Below are 21,861 nucleotides of genomic sequence, written 5' to 3' on the forward strand. Positions count from 1 at the left end.
GGTAAATTGGTTTATTCTTGTCACATGTACTCAGGTACAGTGAAAAATTGTCTTCCATACCGTTCGTACAGATCAATTTATTACACAGTGCCTTGAGGTAGTACAAGGTAAAACAATAACAGGATACAGTAATACATCTTCAATGTGTGCCAGACATTCTTTGATACAGTTTGAGGTAGTTCACAGGACCCATATGTCAAAAGATAAGCTGGCTTGTATTTATCAACATATAAATCCTATATGTGACAGATGTAAATCGAATGTGGCTTCTTTGACACATATGTTTTGCTCCTGTCCTCTTTTGGAAAAATATTGGAAAGATATTTTTAACATTATTTCAAATGTATTGAAGATTGATTTACAACCTCATCCTATCTCTGCAATTTTTGGTTTACCAAGGATAGAATCTGGCCATTTATCTGCCTCCGCTAACCGTATGATTGCCTTTGTTACATTAATGGCCAAATGATCCATTTTGCTTAAATGGATGGATCCAATACCCCCTACTACTTTTCAATGGTTCTCTCAAACTATATCATGTTTAAACTTGGAAAAAATTAGGCGTGATACTGTTGATCCTTCACTTAAATTTGAGGAAGTTTGGAGTCCATTTATTCAATATTTTCACATGATGTAGATCCCCTTATAATAACCTTTCAATTTAGAGGAACGGAGTTGATGACATAATATCGGTCTGTTTCTATTGAGAAATTTTAGTCCAGTTTTTTTTTGTTTTTTTTGAATTTTTTTTCTTTACCTTAGTTTGGTTTGATATATTGTTTATAATTTTTCTTATTGTTTTGGGGATTTTTTTCTTTCTTTTATATTTTATAATAAATATTTTTCTTTTATACTATATTCATTCACTAACAGATCGTTGGATCTACAGATTTTTTTTATACTTTATTGTTCTTTATGATTATCCATGTCATGATTGTTCTCCTGATCTCTTTGTATTACATGTATAAACATTGATATATCAATCTGTATTAATTTGAAAACTAATAAAAAGATTGAAAAAGAAAGAGAAAAAAAAGAATACAGAATAAAGTGTTACAGTTACAGAGAAAGTGCAGTGCAGGCAGACAATAAGGTGCAAGGTCATAACAAGGTAGATTGTGAGGTCAAGAGTCCATCTCATCGTATAAGGGAACCGTTCAATAGTCTTATAACAGTGGGATAGAATCTGTCCTTGAGGCTGGTGGTACGTGCTTTCAGGCTTTTGTATCTTCTGCCTGATGGCAGTGGAGAGAAAAGAGAATGTCCAGGGTGGGTGGGGTCTTTGAATATAAGATAAGATTTCTTTATTAGTCACATGTACATCGAAACACACAGTGAAATGCGTCTTTTGTGTAGAGTGTTCTGGGGGCAGCCCACAAGCGTCGCCACGCTTCCGGCGCCAACATAGCATGCCCACAACTTCCTAACCTATACATCTTTGGAATGTGGGAGAAAACCGGAGCACCCGTAGGAAACCCACGCAGTCACAGGGAGAACGTACAAACTCCTTACAGACAGTGGCTGGAATTGAACCCAGGTCGCTGGTGCTGTAATAGCATTATGCTAACCGCTGCACTACCGTGCACCGAGAAGTGTAGACAGAGTCCATGGAGGGGAGGCTGGTTTCTGAGATCTGCTGAGCTGTGTCCACAAACTCTCTGCAGTTTCTTGCGGATAAGGGAAGAGCAGTTGCTGTACCAAGCCGTGATGCATCCGGATAGGATGCCCATGATCCGAATTAAGTGAAAGCAACATTCACAGAAAGAAGGAAATGAAGTAAGTGCCATTTCTCTGCGATTTTCTCTCTACTGCTATCTTTACTGCCTTTCTAATGGCCTGAGTAGGTGCCCATGAATTGAGAACAGCCAGGCTAAACATTGGTGCTGGCAGGAATCCAAATCAAAAAGCTATATTTACTTTGACCGACAATCCTGCATTGGCAGAGACTGCCCAGCAGATGAGCATGAACAGGTCATCAGTATTTGGTTACTCAAACCCAACACTTCAAGCAATGTGTTTTTAGGAACCTGCATGGCACACAAGTTCATACCATCAGTTAGTTACCACATAATTAGCGAACATTTCCCTGTATAACAGTTGAAAAATCAGTTGTTCCTGAGGTGCTGGATGCACGTAATCTAACTCCTGAAGTGCGGGATCAGGGGCAGGATATCCAAGAGAATTGAGCACAGGCTGGGAGCACTTCGCGGGCAGAATCTGCACGTCTGATGAGACGTGATACTGAAGCCCCGTCTCCTTTCTTAGGTTGACTTAAGGATCTGGAGCATCTATTTTGAAGAAGGTTGGGAGGATTATTTCTGGTGCGCAGGTCAACAGTTATCCCTGATAAAAATCCTATCTGGTTGTTATCACCATGCAGATTGGGGGAGCTCATTACATCCAAATTGGCTGGATGCTTCTGATGTTTATAACTTCCTGTGGAGGGAGGTGAATCTCTGGAATTCTCTACCGCAGAGGGTGTGGAGGCTGGATCGTTGGAGGTGCTTAAAGAGGAGGTGGATGAATGTTTGAAAGATCAGGGAATTGAGGGCGGTGGGGAACGGGTACAGAGGAGGTGTTCTGGGGTAGATCAGCCATGATCGTGTTGAATGGTGGGCCAGGTTGGAGGGGCCGAGTAGCCAACTCCTGCTCCTGTTTCCTGGGGTTTTTGTCCAACAGTGCCTAAAAGAACTGTCACGAACCAGCAACAAAAGAAACACACTGAGTCATAATTCAGTGTTAAAAACTATTTTATTAATCACTACTTATAATAATACAAAAAATAGAAGTAAAAATGTTAGTATGTTAGAATTCAAAAGTGCTAAACCTTGAACATTAACCCCAAAAACTAAACTGTTCGTGTGTGTGTGGCAAAGTCCCAAACTCCAAGTCCAGGAGTGGTTCTTAAAGTTCAGTTCCACAAGCCATAAGGTGAAATATGAGCAAAGGTTTCTTCAACAACCACCGTTGTCTGAAGATAAGACGTAGATGTAGAGAAACATAGAGAGAGTAATTACGAAGTTCAAATGTTCCACGATGGAACCCAAACAACACCTCAGTGTTGACTCGGTAGTGACTTCCTCACCCCGAAAAACATCCGAATCGTGGTCGTCCACACACAAATACCTGTTTCCTTCTACAGGTCAGCAACAAAGTGAACTCCACTGGATTAATTCCAATTTCCATACATGGATTTCAGTGGCAAACACAGTTATTGTTTCTCATCCATCGATAGAGAAAACAAGCAGGCTGGTGTCTCTCTCCGTTCTCTCTCTCTCTCTCTCTTTCTTCTTCAACAACATCATTACGTCCTTTATCTTCTATTGACGTAAGCACGCCACACACACACATACACAGACACACACACACACACAGACACACACACAGACACACACACACAGACACACACACACACACACACACACACACACACACACACACACACACACACACACACACACACATACACACACACACACACACACACACACTCTATCTTAAAGGGACTTTCACCGAGTCCATAACAGAACCAAGATGCAGAGGACACAAGGGTTGAATTAAGGTAAAGCATGGTGTGGGAGGGAGGAAAGAAGTTTCCACCACCCGCAGTGATAAATCAAACCAGCGTCATAGAGTCATGGAGCCATACAGCACAGAAACAGGCCCTTTGGCCCAACTCATCCATTCTGACCAAGATGTCTATCCAAGCTAGTCCCATTTGCCTGCAATTGGCCCATATCTCTCTAAACCTTTTTCTATCCATGGACCTGTCCAAATGTCTTTTAAACATCGTAATTGTACCCACCTCTACCACTTCCTCTGGCAGCTCGTTCCACACACCCACCACCTTCTGTGTGAAAAACCAGCCCCTCAGGTCCCCATTAAATCTTTCCCCTCTCACCTTAAACCTGTGCCCTCTACTTATAGGCTCCACTACCCTTGGAAAAAGACCATGACCATCCACCTGATCTATGAAGTTCATGACTTTTTTAAACCTGTATAAGGTCATCCCTCAGCCCTCAGGACACACCCTCTTCTCATTACTACCATCAGGGAGGAGGTACACTGAAGACCTACTCTCAACAATTCAGGAACAGCTTCTTCCCCTCCGCCATCAGATTTCTGAACGGTCCATGAACCCATGAACACTACCTTGTTATTCCTTCTTTTTTGCACTATTTATTTATTTATTTATTTATGTCTCTGCACTGTACTGCTGCTGCAAAACAACACATTTCACATCATATAAATCAGTGATAATAAATCTGATTCTGCACCCACCTCTACAGCTTCCTCTGGCAGCTTGTTCCGTACACCCACCACACTCTGTGTGGAATAGTTTCTCTTCAGGTCCCCTTTAAATCTTTCCCCTCTCACCTTAAACCTGTGCCCTCTCGATTTAGCTCAGACTTTGTAAGATACATACCAATTTCCACATTTGTTTTATCAGCTTACAAAGAAAATGTACATTTCCGATGACTTTGTATGCACCAAAATGCCAGATTAAAGATTTGGATCGTATAGGTTTACTGGAACGGGTGGAGGTGATTCAGCCTCAATGAACACTGCTGTGTCTTTCTGTTGGGTTATGGTTATACCTTGAATGTTTGCCTATTCTTTTGTATTTATCACATTTTGTTACAGTTAGCTCATCTGTAAAAATGATATTTTTATAAATGAAACAACAAATTTCACAAGTATGTCAGCGATAATAAATCTGATTCTGATCTTTATTAATTAAACAAATAACTGTCTGTCTGATGTTGTCCAGGTGTGTGAGTAAGAGGGGCAGGGTTTGGGTGGGGGAGAGGGTGGGGTGAGGGGCAGGGAGTTTGAGGCACTGTGGGGCTGCAATGGGGATGTGTGCCTCATTCCAAACAGTATAAAAACCACTAGGTTAATGAGTAAGACAAAGTCTTGGATTCATGCCAATTCTCTTGCCCAGAGCTCATTTAACAAGAATTGAAACTGAAACAGGAACATACAGGCACTCTCTGTCAAGCAGTATGGAGACCAGCATCTTCCACTGGGGAGAGCTGGGTGGCAGGAATGGGGGATCAAAGCACAGCAAAGCCCAAATACTCACTCGAGACACCCCGTGGGGACAACTTGCCGACCACGAGGAAGTTGAGCACATCTGCTGCAGTCCTCGTTTCAGTGTGTTTGTCCTGAAGAATGGAAAGGTTTATACCCTGAGCAACAGCCACAAGAGGAGAGATCAGTTGGGTGAGTGAGTTAACACCAAGGTTTTTATTTGTTTCTTGCCTTCATCAGTTGTGTAGAGATTTGGGGCATCCTAAAATTGCAAGAGATGCTACATAAATTCAGGATTTTTGAAATTAATTTTTTTTTGATTTGTGATTATGATTTTTTTTTAATTAATAAAAATCAGAATCAGGTTTATTACCACTGACGTGATGTGAAATTTGTTGTTTTGCAGCAGCAGTACAGTGCAAAGTCATGAAATTACTATAAATTACAAAAATAAATAAGTAGTGCAAAACAAAAAGGAATAACGAGGTAGTGTTCATGGGTTCATGGACCGTTCAGAAATCTGATGGCGGAGGGGAAGAAGCTGTTCCTGAATCATTAAGCGTGGGTCTTCAGGCTCCTGTACCTCCTCCACAATGGTAGTAACAAGAAGAGGGCATGTCCCGGATGGTGATTGATGGATGCCGCCTTCTTGAGGCACCTCCTCTTGAAGATGTCCTCAATGGTGGGGAGGGTTGTGCCCCTGATGGAGCTGGCTGAGTCTTTAACCCTCTTAGTGATGAATCCATAAAATAACTACATAAAATACATCCCACTCATCATTAATTGTCTGCATAAGTAAATTAATTATTGATTAATTTAATTATGTACTGGAAATCTGATAAATTAATTCAACAATCCTATCCATTAGGAATTCTCAACAATGTATAGAGGGCACAAGTTAAATATTCAAATACAGAATTAAAGAACTCCTTATTCATTAATCAGTTTATGAATGCAGAACTATGTTTGTTTCCGGGACCGAAGGATACCATTTGGCCCATCATCCCAAAGCTAGTCTTTATGCTGGAGAAATCCTGAAACTAATCCCACTCCTTGTTCTCACCTTAGTCCTTCACAAAGAGTTAGTGAAATGTTTAAATCCTTATTAAGAATATCTTCAACCATTAGGTCTCTCGGTCTCTCGCTCTCTCTCACTCTCTCTCTCTCTCCTAGAAAACTGCTTGTGAAGCTTAGCAACGGGTTATCAGCTAGGCTGAGTTTCAAGGCCACAAGAACAGGGTTGTTTGTGACTGTCTGTGAAAGATGTGTTAACCTGTCTGGGACCAATGAGCTGGTCAAGCATACCCAAATATGGGTATGCCAGTGCAGTAGGTGGACACCCTCCGGAGAACAATATATTTAAGTTTGTTAGCACCCTGTAATCCTTGATTCGGGCCACATGCAGGGAAGAGCAACACTGACCGTTTGCTCTTCCATGTACCCCCACTCCTGCTAGCGTCAAACAATAAAGGACATTTTGTATGCTCCTTGGTTCTGCTGTTGACTGATTTATTACAGAGCGCAGGTCGACTTTTACACCCCCCTTCCCCCACCTTTTTATAATGACCATCTCCCCCCTTTCTTTCAGTCCTGATGAAGGATCTCGACGCGAAACGTCGACTGTCCATCTCCCTCCGTAAATGCTGCCTGACCAGCTGAGTTTCTCTAGTGTTTTGTGTGTTGCTCCAGATTTCCAGCATCTGCTGTCTCTTGTATCTCAAGTTTAAAGGGAGCTTGGGAATCAGGAATCCATTGAGCCAAAATGGAGAATGGGAACAAGGTTCTGGTGAGATTAAAGGGAGGATGGGAAACAGGTCCAGGAGGGCCAGATGCCGAACCTCCAGATTTTCCATAAGATTGGATAGGGGACAGTTGGAGTTTTACTGTGTTTAGTCTTAGATTTAATGCAATAAACAATTGTTCTTCTAGGAAATAGTCATGCAATGATGTTATAGGGTCATAGAGTCATAGAGCAATACAGCACAGATACAGGCCCTTTGGCCCAACCTGTCCATGCCGACCACGGTGCTCACTCAGCTGGTCCCAATTCCCTGCATTCAACCCATATCCCTCCAAGCCCCGCCCCTCCATGAGCCTTGTTGTGACCTTGCACATTATTGCACTGCACTTTCTCTGTAGCTGTGACACTTTACTCTGTACTGTTATTGTTTTTACCTGTACTACATCAATGCACTCTGTACTAACCCAATGTAACTGCACTGTGTAATGAATTGACCTGTACGATCGGTATGCAAGACAAGTTTTCACTGTACCTCGGTACAAGTGACAATAATAAACCAATACCAATACCTATCCAAGTGCTTCTTAAATGACACTATTGTACCTGCCTCACCCACTTCCTCTGGCAGCTCGTTCCATACACTCACCACCCTCTGCGTGGAAAAAGTTGCCCCTCAGGTCCCTTTTAGATCTTTCCCCTCTCACCCTAAACCTATGCCCTCTAGCTTTGGACTCCCGCACCCTGGGGAAAAGACTGTTACCGTCCACCTTCTCTCTGCCCCTCATGAATTTATAAACCTCTATAAGATCACCCCACATTCTCCTACGCTCCAAGGAATAAAGACCTAGCCTGGCCAACCTCTCCCTATAACTAAAGCCCTCAAGTCCTGCAAAATCCTCATAAATCTTCTCTGCACTCTTTCCAGTTTAACCACATCTTTCCTATAACAGGGCAACCAAAACTGTACACAGTGCTCCAAGTGCAGTCTCACCAACGACTTGTACAACTGCAACATCATGTCACAACTCCTGTACTCAGTGCCCTGACTGATGAAGGTCAGCGTGCTAAACACCTTGTTCACCACCCTGTTAAAAGAATTCCTACATTACAAAATGGCAAATATCATTTTATAATTTTTTTTCATAGAATAAAACAGAGGAAATCTATAAAGGATTGCTTGAAATGATATGATAATTAAGAAACGCCCCATTCATTTACTCCCAGAACTTGCGAGACTTTGTGAAGAGGAAGCCCAGAATTTATTCAGAGAACTTCTCACTGTAACAGATTTATTTTCCTTGGCACCTTCCAAATTTACTTTCACTTTCATTTCTGCTGGTCGGGGTGTTGTGATGCTGAATAGAAATGTCTCTGCCGGAAATTAGTTCATCAGAAGTTGATGAGGCTGTGCCCCAACAACACAGCCGACATTGTTATACCACCTGTTGTAGTAATTCACAAAGGCAAAACATACTGGACACCAAGCTACATAGGGGAATATTAGAGCAGGTGACCAAACACTCAGCTGAAGAGGTGGTCTTTAAGGAGCATGTTGTAGGAGATTGGAGAAAAACAGTGGTATTAAAGGAAGGAATTCCAGAGTTTCGGAGCTAGGCAATTGAAGGTAGGGTTGTCAGTCTCCTGTTTCTTAAATGGCTGATTAACTTTGCAAATGTGCTCTTCTGCAGAATCTGTTATAACTAATTAAAGGAATGTCTTCTAATTCATTGTATGAATTGGTCACTGACTTTCACTGAACTTTGTATCAAATGGAAGCCTCCTTTATAAATATGCAAAACTAAAAGTTAATCTCAACTGTGAAGAAACTTCAAGTTCTGATTAACCCTTTGCTCACTTTCCCAATAAAAATGAATATGTTTATCATTGTTGCATTAAATTCTACTTCCCCTTGTGTTTTATCTCTCCTTCACAGAGCTGGTTAGTGTGTTACAGGAAGACAGGATTCACACAGTGGACAGCAGGGATTCAAACATTCTCTTCATTTCGGAAGCAGGAAATGTCTATTTTAGTAAACTTCGGAGCTATAAACGTAGGGCTGCTGCTAAGTCCTTCTACATGACAAAGCCAAAGTAAGAATTATCTTATTAGAGTCAAATGAATCTGTCAGGCAATGTCTGTGGAGAGAGAAACAGTTAATATCTCAACTTTTATCAGTACTGGTGATCAGACTGAAATATCAGACCTATTTTTCTCTCCACAGATCTGCCTGACCCGTTGAGTGTTTCTAGAATTTTCTGTTGTTAATTTTTGAACCTGCAGCATCGGCATTGTTGAGAAGCTTTGTGGCCCAATCAGTGACAATCTCACCTCGAAGTCCAAGAAATAAGGTTTGAGAAGACTGAGCACAAAAGTGCAAGCTGGCTCTGGGCTGTACTGAGGGAGAGCTGTGATGCCTGAGCTGTTGTCCTTTGAATCAGGTTATAAACTGGATGCTTTCTTTCATTTGTTTCCTGGATCTAGACTTCATTTACAAGGCCAGCATTTATCGCCCATCCCTAACTGCCCTTGAGAAGGTGGTGGTGAGCTGCCTTCTTGAACTGCTGAAGTCCTTCTGGCGACGTGTTCCCACAGTGCTGTTGGGGAGGGAGTTCCAGGATTTAGACCCAGTGATGAAGGAGGAATGGTAATATATTTCCCCGTCAGAGGGTGTGTGACCCCGAGGGGAACCAGTAGGTGGTGGTGGTCCCCTGCACCTGCTGTTCTTTTTAATGGTCAGGGATTGGGAGGTGCTGTCAGAGTAGCCTGCGCTGTGGGGGGGTCACACTGTGGGAGGGGCAGTACTGCGCGGTCTCTGTGGGCACCCTGGCTGAGTTCTGCGCTCGGTGGGCTCCTCAAGAGATCGTGTATGTTGTGGACGACACCAATACGATTTTGATATGAAGTATTGAGTGTTGCGGTAGTGGGCGTGGTGACGTATGTGTGTTTTTGGGGGTGTTAGTTTACAGTAATCTCTGAAGTTATGTAGTTGATTAGATGATCCTTTCTGTATTAGATGTATACATTTGCTATTTGTAGTCTTTTGTAGCGCTTTTAACTAATAAACGTATTGTAAGAAAAAAGGGGCAGTACTGAGGGAGGGTCACACTGTGGGAGGGGCAGTACTGAGGGAGCACTGTACTGTGGGAGGGGCAGTACTTAGTGCACTCTACTGTGGGTGGGCAGTACAGTGCACTGTACTGTGGGAGGGGCAGTACTGAGGGAGTGTCACTATGGGAGAGGCAGTACTGAGGCATTGTTTCACTATTGTCAAAGTCAAGTTGACCTTACTGTCATCTGCACAAGTCCATGTGTGCACAGGTGCAATGGAAAACTCACTTGCAGCGGCATCACAGGCACAGAGCATCAGAGACACAACATTCACAAGAAAAAAGTAAATTAAACATAAATTATGCAAAATTATACAAGAGAGAACACAATTGGAACTAAAACAAACAGAGGGAGTGCCGAAAGTGCAGAGAAAGACCCTTCTCTTACATACTTCAGTAAACAAGTGTCTGCGTATGAACACAGCCTTCCAGTGTGTACGTAAGTTGCTTATCTGCAGTTCGACGGAGTTACCTTGCCTCTGGAGTGTAGGCTGGGAGAAATGGACCTGGAGTGATCATCAAGGGTGACATTGAGAGTTCCCGGGTCTAAAGTTACTTTGAAGTGAAGTTCTTGTATGAATTACTGGTTCGTAATTTATCTGTTGGACAGGTTACTCAACGTCTTTGCAGACAAGTGTGTTGTTCAAGTTGCCTGTGGACAGAGTCACTCGCTGGCTCTCTGCAAAGGTAGGGAAGTTCTACAGAAAGGGCGTGGACGGCTTGCTCACTTTATTGGTCGATAGAACGCAGGTGGGAAATGTGGACCAGACATGAGGCAGATTCCCAGTCCCCTAAAGGGAAAACACAGGCAGGAAGCTGCACTGTGGGGGGGGGGGGGGGGGGGGGCGGTACTGAGGGAGGGTCCCACGGTGGGAGGGCAGTACTGAGGGAGTGTCACACTGTGGGAGGGGCAGTACTGAGCAGGCGGCTGAGGGTCCTGGCCGGTCTGCCTGCCTGCCCGTCTTCCGTGCTTACGTGCACGCACGAGTGTCTTTGGAGAGGGAGCACGCGGTCTCTGCGGGCACCTTGGCTGAGTTCCGCGCTTGGTGGGCTTCTCAAGAGATAGCGTGCGTTGTGGACGATACCAATACGATTTTGATATGAAATATTGAGTGTTGCGGTAGCGGACGTAGTGACGTATGTGTGCTTTCACGGTGTCAGTTTACAATAATCTCTGAAGTTATGTAGCTGATTAGATGATCCTTTCTGTACTAGATGTATACATTCGATATTTGTAGTCTTTTATAGTGCTTTTAACTAATAAATGTTTTATACAAAAAAAAGGGGCACTACTGAGGGGGAGGTCACACTGTGGGGGGGAGGTACCAAGAGAGGGTCACACTGTGGGAGGGGTGGTACTGAGGAAGGGTCACACTGTGGGAGGGGTGGTACTGAGGAAGGGTCACACTGTGGGAGGGGTGGTACTGAGGGACTGCTGGTATAAATGTTCATTGAAGGCCCCACCTTGTCTATGATGTGGACATTTCACTGCTACATTGATGAGCAGTGGTGTCTCCCCAGGACACCGGGCAATGTTTATTTGGGGAGGAGTAAGAGATTTAATTTCTACAGCATATAAGGATTAGCATGAGAAGGCCATTCAGCCCATTGAGTCTGCCCCACCGTCCATCAAGATCACAGCTCATCCATCTCAGTGCCATTTTCCAGCACTATCCCCGTGACCTTTGATTCCCCTGATATCCAGAGTGCCAAAGTGCCTTACAGCCAATGATGTACTTTTAAAGTGCAGTCACAGCCGCCGTGTGGGAACCACAGCAGTCAATCTGTGCACAGCAAGATGCCATGAACAATAATGTGATGACAGGAGACATAAGAGTCTGCAGATGCTGGAACCTGGAGCAAAACGAACTGCTGGAGGACCTCAGCGGGTCGGGCAGCATCTGTGGGGGGAGATGGACAGTCGACGTTTTGGGTCGAGACCCTTCATCTGGACTGAAAGATAGAGTCAGTATAAAGAGGTGTGGGGAGGGGTAGAGCAAGAGCCGGCAAGCGATAGGTGGATCCAGTTGAGGGGGGTGATGGGCAGATGGGGGGGGGGGGGGGAGAGTGGGACTGGCGACAGAGGCTGGGAGGTGGTGTGGAGGTGACAATAATGTGGTAGTGCCCGGATAATCCGGGGATTGGTTGGACTTTGGAAGTTTTTCTGGGTCTTCTTTGAAATTTGTGCGTCAGGAGCTTTTATAACTCCCTGTGGGAGCCGGCAGCCTTCTGTTTAACGGACAATGCCTCTGACAGTCCAGCACTCCCTCAGTACCGCACTGCAGGATCAGCCTACACTCAGATCTGTGGAGCGGATCTTGAACCCACGACCTTTGAGGCAGAGGCGAAGGTGTAGTCCTCTGAGCCACACTGAACACAGCACAAACGAGTTGGGCCAAAGGGCCTGTTTCTGTGCTGTATGACTCCATGACTCTTACACTTTGGACAATCTCCACATTACATGAGAGCCTCAACTGGTTATACTTGAAGGGTAATGGAACTGTGTAATTTCCAACAAGGTTTTCTCTTTCTCTCTCCTGCAAGATGGTCGGATCTTTGCATGGGGCCAGAACAGCCAAGGCCAGCTGGGATTGGGGAAAGCCTTTGGGTCCGTGCACAGTCCCCAGTGTGTGACGCTGTTGGCTGGGATTCCCTTGGCCCAGATTGCAGCGGGAAGAGCCCACACCATCGCTGTGTCTCTCTCAGGGGCAGTGTTTGGCTGGGGTGGAAATCGGCATGGACAGCTGGGCCTGAACGATGTGAAAGGCAAGTAGAACGGCAGAGGATCTTCCCAGTTCACCCGCTATACTTTCTGGGTTCTGTTTCCAGCCCTGGTCATGGGAGATACATTCATAATCACGGACCCCTCCCACCCCAGACATTCTCTCTCCTCCCCCCTCCCATCAGGCAGAAGATACAAAAGCCTGAAAGCACGTACCACCAGGCTCAAGGACAGCTTCTATCCCACTGTTATAAGACTATTGAACAGACCTCTTGTATGACAAAGATGGACTCTTGATTTCCCAGTCTACCTTGTTGTGGCCCTTGCACCTTATTGTCTGCCTGCACTGCACTTTCTCTGTAACTGGAACACTTTATTCTGCATTGTTTTGCTTTTATCACCTTGATGTACTTGTGTGTGGAATGATCTGTCTGGATGGCACACAGCCACAAGCTTTTCCCTGTATTTCAGTACATGTGACAATAATAAACCAATTCCAATTCTAATTCCAATTTCAGTATTGGACCAGGTGTCCTAAAGTTTTGGTTGGTTAGACAGACGGATAGATAGCTGCCACAGGTACATCAAAACACACAGTGAAATGCATCTTTTGCGTAGGGTGTTCTGGGGACAGCCCACAAGTGTCACCACACTTCCGGCGCCAACATAGCATGCCCACAACTTCCTAACCCGTACATCTTTGCAATGTGGGAGGAAACCGGAGCACCCGGAGGAAACCCACGCAGACGCAGGGGCGGGAATTGAATCCAGGTTGCTGGCGCTGTAATAGCGTTACGCTAACCGCTACACTACCGTGCCACCCAACTGAGCTTTAAGGTGGGTCTCACAAGAGGAGGGAGATTGGAGAGGTTTATGGATTGAATTCCAGAGCTCAGGGTTCACACTGACCATCCCAAACTCTGCTGCCTCTGTCTAATCAGCCACATCTTTATTCCTTAAACCGAAGGGTTTGCAGCCTCAGTATTAAAATTCTGATCCTGGTGTCCAGATCTGTCCACCTCATGCACTCTGTCCACGACAGCCTTTAACTGGAGTATGTTTGCACTTCCATTCTGAGTTTTGGAATTCCTTCCCCCCCCCCCCCCCCCCCCCCCCCCCCCCCCCCCCCCCCCCCCCCCCCCCCCTTAAATCTCGTCACCTCTCCCTTTTAAATATTATTTAAAACCTCTGAAAAAGAACACACAGATGCTATTTGTCCGGCTATGCTCCCCTGAGATACTTGAATTAAAAACACTGGAGAAATCAGGGCTGTTGCTGTTGCTTGAGATCAGCAGCTCTGGTGTCAACCCCAACAACTGGTCTCCCTCTGCTGGTACAATTTAGAACTGCAGCCAGAGCTCTGAAGGTTAAAATTCGAGATACTGTTCAATGTTTAAACAAATCAATAATGACTGCAGAATTACGCATTTTAGATCAGCATAGTTAAATATTATTGAAAATCAGTATTTATTTATTACTTTTTACTTGTGTGGCTTAAGCATTCTGTGTAGCAAGCAGTGACACGGCAAAATGCTCATTTTTACTCAGTGAAATATAATTAAGTTCATTTTTTTCATTTTTGAAGAAGGGATTTTCTAGATAAACAGCACAGGAGACAGATATAGGGACAGAATCGCAGGGTTTAACCTGCAGTCTGAAGCCCAGCTGAGTGAGTCCCCAGAGACATTTCCTGTGTATTTTCTGATGAGATGTAGTCGTCACTAATAAGGCCAACGTTTGTTCCTCATTCCTCAAAGAGTTAAGATTTCTTTATTAGTCACATGTACATCAAAACACACAGTGAAATGCATCTTTTGCGTAGAGTGTTCTGGGGGGCAGCCCGCAAGTGTTGCCACGCTGCCGGTGTCAACGTAGCATGTCCACAACTTCCTAACCCGTACGTCTTTGGAATGTGGGAGGAAACCGGAGCACCCGGAGGAAACCCACGCAGACACGGGGAGAATGTACAAACTCCTTACAGAGAGCGGCCGGAATTGAACCCGGGTCGCTGGCGCTGTAATAGTGTTATGCTAACCGCTACACTATGGATCCGTACAGCATAGAAACAGGCCCTTCGGCCCACCACATCCATGCCGACCTTTTTGCTCATCTACACTAATCCCATTTTCCAGTATTAGATCAGTATCCTTCTATGGCTTGCCTAGTTAAGTGACTAAATGCAGATTAAAAGTAATAATCTGACTCAGGTTTTATTATCACTAACTTATATGTCATGAAATGTGTTGTTTTGTGGCAGCAGTACAGTTCAAAGACATAAAATTACTATAAATTATAAAAATAAACAAATAGTGCAAAGAAAAGGAATAACAAGGTGAGGGTCTTCAGGCTCCTGTAGCTCCTCCCCAACGGTAGTAACAAGAAGAGGGCATGTCCCGGGTGGTGAGGTCCTTAGTAATGGATGCCGCCTTCTTGAGGCACCGCCTCTTGAAGATGTCCTCGATGGTGGGGAGGGTTGTGGCTGTGATGGAGCTGGCTGAGTCTACAACCCTCTGCAGCTTCTTTCAGTCCTGCACATTGGAGCCTCCACACCAGGCGGTGATGCAACCAGTCAGGATGCTCCCCACTGTACATCTCTCCACCACCTCTTCTGGCAGCGAGTTCCAGATATCAACCATTCTCTGTGAAATAATACTTACCCTTCAGACCCCCATAAATCTCCTTCCTCACACACACCTATGCCCACTTGTTTTTGATACCCCTACCACAGGAAAAAGCATTTCTGACCACCTACTCTCTCTCTATGCCTCACATCATCTTATGCATCTCTGTCAGGTCACCCCTCAGCCTCCTTCGCTCCAGGGACAACAAGCCCAGCCTCTCCAATCTCTCCCCATAACTAAAGTCCTTCAATCCAGGTAACATCCTGGTGAATCTCCTCTGCACCCTCTCCAGCTCGATCACATTCATTGACCTCAGTAGTTGGTAGGGAGAGCTGGCTTATTAAACTGCCTCAGTCTGTACTTCCCTTCCTGATCTCCCAGAGCACGTTCTCTGTCTCCCTATTCAGCACAGCTGTGTGGTGGGCTGCACCAGTCTAACCTTCATTCCCTCTTGGAGACACAAGCTGGAATCTGGAGCAACAATCTGCTGGAGAAACTCAGCGGGTCGAGCAGCATCTGTGGGGGGAGAGGAATTGTCGATGCTTCAGGTCGAAACCCTGCATCAAGGCTGAGAATGGAGAGGGGAGATGGCCGGTATACAGAGGAGGGGGGAGTCAGGTTGATCCGGGGAGGGGAGAGATCTTTCACCCCTAATTCCACCAACCTCCTTGAGACCCTGTCTCACCACTCTTCTCCTCCTATCGCTTGCCAGCTCTTGCTCCACCCCTTCCCCTCACCTCCCCCCTCTGCCTTTCAGTCCGGGTGAAGGGTCTCGACCCGAAACGTCGACCGTCCATTTCCCTTCATAGGTGCTGCCTGACCCGCTGAGTTCCTCCAGCAGATTGTTTGTTGCTCCAGCAGATTGTATGTTGCTTTCTTTCCTCCTCAGTTCTGATAGCGGGTCTTCAGCCCGAAACATTAACTCTTCCTTCACAGGCGCTGCCTGACCTGCTGAGGTTTTCCAGCAGCTTCTGTCTTTATATCTGATCTCCCAGACCATGAGCATTCCAGCATTTTATTATTGTTCATGGGGAGAGTTGCAAACTCTCTGGGATTGTCCCAGAGTTCCCAGGAATCACAGATTAATCTTCCAGGAACATCTCTGAACAAGATTGTGCATCTACAGAGCACATTTGCATCCCATTTTCTTTCTGACTGGTTGTGTGAGGGAGCGGTGGCTCGGGGAGTGGGTGTGCCAACTGAACAACAAGGGGATGAGCTGGATGATTGGAGGTGGGAAGTCATGGGATGAATCTCCACGTGAGGTTTGGGAGCTCTGTTTTTTGACATGTGGTGTGTGATCATTTCTCTGTGTGCGCAGAGTCCCAGCTACACGTCACAGGGGAAGGGATGCTCTCTACTGAGCCTGAATAATACTCTTCTCTCATCACAGTTCGATATCATCCCACTTACGTGAAGCTCCTGGAGTTTAAGAAAGTCATCTATGCATCTTGTGGGGCCCTCCACACAGCCGTGCTGAGCAAGGTTTGTTCCCCCATATGTCATCACGATGCTGTGACTTGTCAATCGAGGATTTGTATTCCTGATGTTGGTGAAGAAACAAATATCGGGCAAGATACTGGGAACATCTCACTGACACCAGAAAATGGGAGCGGGAGTAGGCCACTCGGCCCCTCAAGCCTGTCCTGCCATTTAATATGACCATGGCTGCTCTATGTTGGCCTCTTCTGTGCCAGTTCCCCATAACCCACAGGTCCTTGATATTTAAAATATTTATCTGTCTCCACCTTAAATATGATCTGGCCTCCCCACCCTTGGGGGCAAAGAATTCCAGAGATTCACTACCTCATGGGAGAAGAAATTTCTACACACCTCGGTCGTAAATGACCAGCCCTTGTCTGTGACCCCCCCCACTAGTGAACATGTTTTAATGTCTCCCCTGTCAAGCCTCTTTAGAATCTTATATCTTTGAATAAGGTCACCTCTCATTCTTCTAAACTCCAAGGAATATAAATTTCGCCTTTCGTTCTTAAAATAATGCTACCTTTTCCCTCCAGCTGTGGGGAGACTGTGCCTCAGCTGAATGCTATAAATGACACAGCACCTCTGACCATGCAGTACTCACTCAGTACACCGCTGAGCACATTCGCCTGATTGCAGCAGCCCACCAAACAAGACCGGTGTCTCCCTGGAGTCTGGAGAGTTTGTCTTTGTCCCACTGGGCTCCTTGGATACCACATGGATTCTCAGGGGAATGCCTGTTGGGCTTAAGTCAATGTTCTTACCCACGTGAACTGAAGTCACCCAACACTCACACCAGGCCCCGTTTACACATTGCCTTTTACCCTCCTCACTGACACTCAATCAGGCTTTGCCCCCATTTTAAAATACTCATCCTACCTTTTAAATCTCCCCATTCCTGCCCCCACACCTCTGTAAACTGCTCCAAAACTAGAACCTTCTTTTCTTCAGGTCTTTTACACTTCCCAGTCTTCCCCGTCATCCCCACCTTTGGCGGCCGTGCCTTCGGCTGCCCGGGCCCCGAGCTCTGGGATTCCCACTCTGTGATGCTGGAGGAACACAGCAGGCCAGGCGGCATCCGTGGCTGTTTCCCACACCTCCGCTCTCACCCCCACCCCTCCCAGACCCGACAGGGATAGGGTCCCCTTGTCTTCACATTTCATCCCACCACCCTACGTATCCAACACGCCATTCTCCGCCACTTCTGCCATCTCCAACGGGACCCCCACCACCAAGCATATCTTCCCCTCCCCACCCCTTTCTGGCCTCCACGGATGCTGCCTGGCCTGCTGAGTCCCTTCAGCATCATTGTGTTTTTCATCTAGGTTCCAGCATCTGCAGTCCCTTGTTTCTCCTGGCCTCTCTCTCTTCCTCCTTAAGGTCCACCTTAAACCCTGCCACTCCGACCAAGCTTTTGCTCAAACTTGTCCCGGTACAGGTGACTATCACGTTACGCGGGGGGCTGTGTTCCTGGACATCAGTCCGTATCGTGATTTTCCGTATCCCGAAGCCACGTCACCTGCGCGTGTGTCAGGACACATGAATTGAAAAATTTATTCTGTATCTCAGTTTTTGGGGAGTGATTTCAGTGACCCAGATGGTGGTAACGTGACAGTCACCTGTACCTCGTCTGTGTCCCGGTGTCAGTATTTATCTGACTGACATTGCTGTGAAACTCTCGGACTGCTTGTCTACATGAGGCACGGTGTAATTGGGAGCTGTGTCTTCTCCAGGATGGACTTGTCTTCACCTTCGGAGCCGGGAATTATGGACAACTTGGGCACAACTCGGAGAGAGACGAGCTGAAGCCTCTCCTGCTGGCTGAGCTGTCTGGAATTAAAGTCTCCCAGATTGCGTGTGGGAGGTAAGCTAATACAATGCCAAAGCAGCCCTGGTACAGAGGGCGCAGTTTTTGCTGGGTACAGGACCCAGTGTGTGACAGGAATGGCGGGGGAGACAATGATGGGCAGAGTTTTGCAACCAAAACACACTGGAAGGTCTGTTGTTTGTCTGATTTGCTGTTGTCCTGAGTATCTGGGGGAAAGCCCCACATATTTATTGGTTTATTATTGTCACGAGTACTGAGATACGGTGAAAAGCTTTTACTTGTGTTCCTTCCAGACAGATAATATCCATACATATGTACATCGAGGTAGTAAATAGAAGACCACACTTGGAGTATTGTGTTCACTTCTGGTCGCCTCATTATAGAAAGGATGTGGAAGCTTTAGAGAGGGTGCAGAGGAGATTTACCAGGATGTTGCCTGGATTGGAGAGCATGTCTTATGAGGATAGGTTTGAGTGAGCTAGGGCTTTTCTCTTTGGGGAGAAGGAGGATGAGAGGGGACCTTGATAGAGGTGTACAAATGATAAGAGGCACAGATCGAGTGGACAGATCAGAGACTTTTTCCCAGGGTGACAATGGCTACACCCCAGGGACATAATATTTAGGTGATCGGATGGAAGGTATAAGGGGGATGTCAGGGGTAAGTTTTTTTACACAGAGAGTGGTGGGGGTGCGTGGAACGCACTGCGGCAGAGGTTGTGGGGGCAGATACATTAGGGACATTTAAGAGACTCTTAGATAGCCACATGATATGATAGAAAATTAGGGGGCTATGTGGGAGGGAAGGGTTAGATAGATCTTAGAGCAGGATAAAACGTCGGCACAACATTGTGGGCTAAAGGGCCTGTACTGTACTGTGCTGTAGTGTTCTATGTTCTATGTTAACAAAATAAAGAATATAGTGTTCCAGTTACAGAGAGAGTGCAGTGCAGGCAGACAAATAAAGTACAAGGACCACACCGAGGTAGATTGGGAGATCAAGAGTTCATCTTTAGTGTCGGAGAGGTCCGTTCAAGAGTCTGATAACTGCGGGATAGAAGCTGTCCTCGAGGCCGCTGATACGTGTTTCTCAGGCTTTTGCATCTTCTTCCCAATGGGAGGGGGGGAAAGAGAGAATGGCGGGGGGTGGGAGGGGGGGTCCTTGATTATGTGAGTATGTATCTCCCATGACCAGGGCTTGACACAGAACCCAGAAAGGATGGTGGGTGAAATTGGGAAACTGTCCTTGAGCCTGGTGGTACGTGCTTGAAGCATAACCCTGAAAGGAAGGTTTCTGTGTTAACCACCAGCGGAGTCCTCTGCCTGCGGTAAAAGAATGAAACAAGGCAATCAATTTAAATTCCTGCAAGTCTTGGCTGTTGGCTCGTTCTGTCTGTTCCTCAAACTCAGCACCCCTCAACATCTTGAGAGGCATAAATCACTGTTGTGAATCCTTGTCTCTCCTGCTGTTAAGGACCCTCACCATCCAGGACATGCCCTCTTCTTTCTGAACTGTCCATGAAAACCATGAACACTACCCCGTTAGAGTCCTAAAGTCATAGAGCACTACAGCACATATCAGGCCCTTCAGCCCATCTAGAATATGCCTAGTCCCATCTACCTGTACCTGGACCATATCCCTCCATATCCCTCCCATCCATGGACCTAGCCAAACTTCTCTTAAATGTTACAATTGAACCCATATCCACCACTTCCGCTGGCAGCTCGTTCCACACTCGCACCACCCTCTGAGTGAAGAAGTTCCCCTCAGATTCCCCTTAAATATTTCACCTTTCACCCTAAACCTATGACCTCTAGTTCTAGTCTCACCCAACCTGAGGGGAAAAAGCCTGCATGCATTCACCCTCATAATTTTGTATACCTCTATAAGATCTCCCCTCATTCTCCTGCACTCCAGGGAATAAAGTCCCAACCTATTTAATCGGGGTTCGATTCCCATCGCTGTCTGTAAGGAGTTTGTACATTCTCCTGTGTCTGCGTGGGTTTCCTCCGGGTGCTCAAATTTCCTCCCACATTCTAAAGACGTACGAGTAGGTTAATATGAGGGTTTTAAATGGGTGGCGCGGACTCGTTGGGCCGGAAGGGCCTGTTACCACGCTGTAAATAAAATTTAAAACAAATTTCTCTGCTCCCTTTCAAGCTGATTGATATCTTTCCTGTAGGTAGGTGATCAGAACTGCACACAATGCTCTAAATTCAGCCTCACCAACATCTTGTACAACTTAAACATAACATCCCAACTCCTGTACTCAGTGCCCTGATTTATGAAGGCCAAAGTGCCAAAAGCTCTTTTTACGACCCTATCTACCTGTGATGCCACTTTCAGGGAACTATGGATCTATATTCCCAGGTCCGTCTGTTCTACCTTACACCTCAGTGCCCTACCATTCACTGTGTAAGTCTTAGCCTGGTTTGTCCTCCCAAAGTGCAACACCTCACACGTGTCTGCATTAAATTCCATCTGCCATTTTTCAGCCCATTTTCCCAGCTGGTCAAGATCACGCTGCAAACTTTGATAACCTTCCTCGCTGTCCACTATGCCCCCAATCATTATTCCTTTCTTTTGTGCTATCTATTTATTTTAATTTATAGTAATTTTATGTCTTTGCACTGTACTGCTGCCGCAAAACAACACATTTCACAACATATAAATCAGTGATAATAAACCTGATTCAGATTCTGATTTGTCCAGTCACCCTCCTGTTACATTGTTGACTTACTGCACTGGGGGTTGTGTTATACAGTATCTTGCAGCCCACATTGTCCAACTGCTGAGCCTCTTGAGAAATGATCTGTACTTCGCCTAGCTTGACGGACACAGCTGCGGTTATGTAGAAGGCCCCGGATCCCCTGTAGTCATATTTACCCAGTCCTTCTTGTTCCCTCCATCCTGCCTTGCAATTGTAATTGGAGCCAAATGCCAGCTCATCCTTGAGTGAATCCTCCCCTGCACCATTCAATGGTTAGATATACATCGGTTGCAGATATGAGCAGAGAAATGGCAGATGGAGTTTAATCCAGGCAAGTGTGAGGTGTTGCACTTTGGGAGATCAAATATAAAGGGACAGTACGCTGTTAATGGCAGGACCCTTAACAGCATTGATGTACAGAGGGATCTTGGGGTCCATGTCCTCAGCTCCCTGAAAATAGCCACACAAGTCGATAGAGTGGTAGAGAAGGCACACGGCATGCTTGCCTTCATTAGTTGAGGTACTGAGTTCAAGAGTCATCAAGTTATGATGCAGCTCCAGAGGCCACATCTGGAGTATTGCATTCAATTCTGGTCGCCCTATTATAGGAAGGATGTG

The 21,861-nt window shown here is 45.8% G+C and overlaps 1 protein-coding gene across 1 annotated transcript in view; it reads left to right on the forward strand.

The window, feature by feature from the left end:
- Positions 1-5,006: 5,006 nt before the first annotated feature.
- The window catches only part of LOC127584371 (probable E3 ubiquitin-protein ligase HERC3), a 74,509-nt gene continuing 57,654 nt past the window's right edge, over positions 5,007-21,861 (forward strand). Inside the window, exons 1-6 of the mRNA XM_052041100.1 lie at positions 5,007-5,226; positions 8,709-8,865; positions 10,493-10,569; positions 12,427-12,648; positions 16,619-16,710; positions 18,441-18,571. Coding sequence (XP_051897060.1) covers positions 5,007-5,226; positions 8,709-8,865; positions 10,493-10,569; positions 12,427-12,648; positions 16,619-16,710; positions 18,441-18,571 — 899 coding nt within the window. The remainder of the gene's footprint in view (positions 5,227-8,708; positions 8,866-10,492; positions 10,570-12,426; positions 12,649-16,618; positions 16,711-18,440; positions 18,572-21,861) is intronic.

This window comes from Pristis pectinata, chromosome 2 (genome assembly GCF_009764475.1).
Source record: "Pristis pectinata isolate sPriPec2 chromosome 2, sPriPec2.1.pri, whole genome shotgun sequence".
Lineage (NCBI taxonomy): Eukaryota > Metazoa > Chordata > Chondrichthyes > Rhinopristiformes > Pristidae > Pristis > Pristis pectinata.